General features: G+C 62.5%; 1 protein-coding gene across 1 annotated transcript in view; it reads right to left on the bottom strand.

Moving 5' to 3' along the window:
* The window catches only part of ETH_00007045 (uncharacterized protein), a gene marked incomplete at both ends in the record, with an annotated part of 7,708 nt that extends 4,208 nt beyond the window's left edge, over positions 1-3,500 (bottom strand). Inside the window, 20 exons of the mRNA XM_013377090.1 lie at positions 71-157; positions 240-326; positions 403-489; positions 560-646; positions 717-803; positions 1,031-1,117; positions 1,188-1,274; positions 1,503-1,589; positions 1,672-1,758; positions 1,835-1,921; positions 1,992-2,078; positions 2,152-2,238; positions 2,315-2,401; positions 2,475-2,561; positions 2,635-2,721; positions 2,795-2,881; positions 2,958-3,044; positions 3,121-3,207; positions 3,278-3,367; positions 3,441-3,500. Coding sequence (XP_013232544.1) covers positions 71-157; positions 240-326; positions 403-489; positions 560-646; positions 717-803; positions 1,031-1,117; positions 1,188-1,274; positions 1,503-1,589; positions 1,672-1,758; positions 1,835-1,921; positions 1,992-2,078; positions 2,152-2,238; positions 2,315-2,401; positions 2,475-2,561; positions 2,635-2,721; positions 2,795-2,881; positions 2,958-3,044; positions 3,121-3,207; positions 3,278-3,367; positions 3,441-3,500 — 1,716 coding nt within the window. The remainder of the gene's footprint in view (positions 1-70; positions 158-239; positions 327-402; positions 490-559; positions 647-716; positions 804-1,030; positions 1,118-1,187; positions 1,275-1,502; positions 1,590-1,671; positions 1,759-1,834; positions 1,922-1,991; positions 2,079-2,151; positions 2,239-2,314; positions 2,402-2,474; positions 2,562-2,634; positions 2,722-2,794; positions 2,882-2,957; positions 3,045-3,120; positions 3,208-3,277; positions 3,368-3,440) is intronic.
* Between the last annotated feature and the right edge of the window lie 22 nt (positions 3,501-3,522).

Below are 3,522 nucleotides of genomic sequence, written 5' to 3'. Positions count from 1 at the left end.
GCTGCAGCAGCAGCAGCAGCAGCAGCAGCAGCAGCAGCAGCAGCTAGCTGCCGCCGCGGAGCTGCAGCACCATGTGGATGGTGCAGCCCGGAGCCACTTTGTAGTCGCTGAGTTTGAGCTCGTCGCTCATTTGCTTCCCCGCGAAGATGAGGCGAATCTGCTTGCTGCAGCAGCAGCAGCAGCAGCAGCAGCAGCAGCAGCAGCAGCAGCAGCTAGCTGCCGCCGCGGAGCTGCAGCACCATGTGGATGGTGCAGCCCGGAGCCACTCTGTAGTCGCTGAGTTTGAGCTCGTCGCTCATTTGCTTCCCCGCGAAGATGAGGCGAATCTGCTTGCTGCAGCAGCAGCAGCAGCAGCAGCAGCAGCAGCAGCAGCAGCTAGCTGCCGCCGCGGAGCTGCAGCACCATGTGGATGGTGCAGCCCGGAGCCACTCTGTAGTCGCTGAGTTTGAGCTCGTCGCTCATTTGCTTCCCCGCGAAGATGAGGCGAATCTGCTTGCTGCAGCAGCAGCAGCAGCAGCAGCAGCAGCAGCAGCTAGCTGCCGCCGCGGAGCTGCAGCACCATGTGGATGGTGCAGCCCGGAGCCACTCTGTAGTCGCTGAGTTTGAGCTCGTCGCTCATTTGCTTCCCCGCGAAGATGAGGCGAATCTGCTTGCTGCAGCAGCAGCAGCAGCAGCAGCAGCAGCAGCAGCTAGCTGCCGCCGCGGAGCTGCAGCACCATGTGGATGGTGCAGCCCGGAGCCACTCTGTAGTCGCTGAGTTTGAGCTCGTCGCTCATTTGCTTCCCCGCGAAGATGAGGCGAATCTGCTTGCTGCAGCAGCAGCAGCAGCAGCAGCAGCAGCAGCAGCTAGCTGCCGCCGCGGAGCTGCAGCACCATGTGGATGGTGCAGCCCGGAGCCACTCTGTAGTCGTTGAGTTTGAGCTCGTCGCTCATTTGCTTCCCCGCGAAGATGAGGCGAATCCGCCTGCTGCAGCAGCAGCAGCAGCAGCAGCAGCAGCAGCAGCTAGCTGCCGCCGCGGAGCTGCAGCACCATGTGGATGGTGCAGCCCGGAGCCACTCTGTAGTCGCTGAGTTTGAGCTCGTCGCTCATTTGCTTCCCCGCGAAGATGAGGCGAATCTGCTTGCTGCAGCAGCAGCAGCAGCAGCAGCAGCAGCAGCAGCTAGCTGCCGCCGCGGAGCTGCAGCACCATGTGGATGGTGCAGCCCGGAGCCACTCTGTAGTCGCTGAGTTTGAGCTCGTCGCTCATTTGCTTCCCCGCGAAGATGAGGCGAATCTGCTTGCTGCAGCAGCAGCAGCAGCAGCAGCAGCAGCAGCAGCAGCAGCTAGCTGCCGCCGCGAAGCTGCAGCACCATGTGGATGGTGCAGCCCGGAGCCACTTGTAGTCGCTGAGTTGAGCTCGTCGCTCATTTGCTTCCCCGCGAAGATGAGGCGAATCTGCTTGCTGCAGCAGCAGCAGCAGCAGCAGCAGCAGCAGCTAGCTGCCGCCGCGGAGCTGCAGCACCATGTGGATGGTGCAGCCCGGAGCCACTCTGTAGTCGCTGAGTTTGAGCTCGTCGCTCATTTGCTTCCCCGCGAAGATGAGGCGAATCTGCTTGCTGCAGCAGCAGCAGCAGCAGCAGCAGCAGCAGCAGCAGCAGCAGCAGCTAGCTGCCGCCGCGGAGCTGCAGCACCATGTGGATGGTGCAGCCCGGAGCCACTCTGTAGTCGCTGAGTTTGAGCTCGTCGCTCATTTGCTTCCCCGGGAAGATGAGGCGAATCTGCTTGCTGCAGCAGCAGCAGCAGCAGCAGCAGCAGCAGCAGCAGCAGCTAGCTGCCGCCGCGGAGCTGCAGCACCATGTGGATGGTGCAGCCCGGAGCCACTCTGTAGTCGCTGAGTTTGAGCTCGTCGCTCATTTGCTTCCCCGCGAAGATGAGGCGAATCTGCTTGCTGCAGCAGCAGCAGCAGCAGCAGCAGCAGCAGCAGCTAGCTGCCGCCGCGGAGCTGCAGCACCATGTGGATGGTGCAGCCCGGAGCCACTCTGTAGTCGCTGAGTTTGAGCTCGTCGCTCATTTGCTTCCCCGCGAAGATGAGGCGAATCTGCTTGCTGCAGCAGCAGCAGCAGCAGCAGCAGCAGCAGCAGCAGCTAGCTGCCGCCGCGGAGCTGCAGCACCATGTGGATGGTGCAGCCCGGAGCCACTCTGTAGTCGCTGAGTTTGAGCTCGTCGCTCATTTGCTTCCCCGCGAAGATGAGGCGAATCTGCTTGCTGCAGCAGCAGCAGCAGCAGCAGCAGCAGCAGCAGCAGCAGCTAGCTGCCGCCGCGGAGCTGCAGCACCATGTGGATGGTGCAGCCCGGAGCCACTCTGTAGTCGCTGAGTTTGAGCTCGTCGCTCATTTGCTTCCCCGCGAAGATGAGGCGAATCTGCTTGCTGCAGCAGCAGCAGCAGCAGCAGCAGCAGCAGCAGCAGCTAGCTGCCGCCGCGGAGCTGCAGCACCATGTGGATGGTGCAGCCCGGAGCCACTCTGTAGTCGCTGAGTTTGAGCTCGTCGCTCATTTGCTTCCCCGCGAAGATGAGGCGAATCTGCTTGCTGCAGCAGCAGCAGCAGCAGCAGCAGCAGCAGCAGCAGCTAGCTGCCGCCGCGGAGCTGCAGCACCATGTGGATGGTGCAGCCCGGAGCCACTCTGTAGTCGCTGAGTTTGAGCTCGTCGCTCATTTGCTTCCCCGCGAAGATGAGGCGAATCTGCTTGCTGCAGCAGCAGCAGCAGCAGCAGCAGCAGCAGCAGCAGCTAGCTGCCGCCGCGGAGCTGCAGCACCATGTGGATGGTGCAGCCCGGAGCCACTCTGTAGTCGCTGAGTTTGAGCTCGTCGCTCATTTGCTTCCCCGCGAAGATGAGGCGAATCTGCTTGCTGCAGCAGCAGCAGCAGCAGCAGCAGCAGCAGCAGCAGCAGCTAGCTGCCGCCGCGGAGCTGCAGCACCATGTGGATGGTGCAGCCCGGAGCCACTCTGTAGTCGCTGAGTTTGAGCTCGTCGCTCATTTGCTTCCCCGCGAAGATGAGGCGAATCTGCTTGCTGCAGCAGCAGCAGCAGCAGCAGCAGCAGCAGCAGCAGCAGCTAGCTGCCGCCGCGGAGCTGCAGCACCATGTGGATGGTGCAGCCCGGAGCCACTCTGTAGTCGCTGAGTTTGAGCTCGTCGCTCATTTGCTTCCCCGCGAAGATGAGGCGAATCTGCTTGCTGCAGCAGCAGCAGCAGCAGCAGCAGCAGCAGCAGCTAGCTGCCGCCGCGGAGCTGCAGCACCATGTGGATGGTGCAGCCCGGAGCCACTCTGTAGTCGCTGAGTTTGAGCTCGTCGCTCATTTGCTTCCCCGCGAAGATGAGGCGAATCTGCTTGCTGCAGCAGCAGCAGCAGCAGCAGCAGCAGCAGCAGCAGCAGCTAGCTGCCGCCGCGGAGCTGCAGCACCATGTGGATGGTGCAGCCCGGAGCCACTCTGTAGTCGCTGAGTTTGAGCTCGTCGCTCATTTGCTTCCCCGCGAAGATGAGG

The sequence above is a fragment of the Eimeria tenella genome, genomic scaffold (assembly GCF_000499545.2).
Source record: "Eimeria tenella Houghton genomic scaffold, Eth_scaff456, whole genome shotgun sequence".
Lineage (NCBI taxonomy): Eukaryota > Apicomplexa > Conoidasida > Eucoccidiorida > Eimeriidae > Eimeria > Eimeria tenella.
This window is presented reverse-complemented; position numbering and strand designations above follow the sequence as displayed.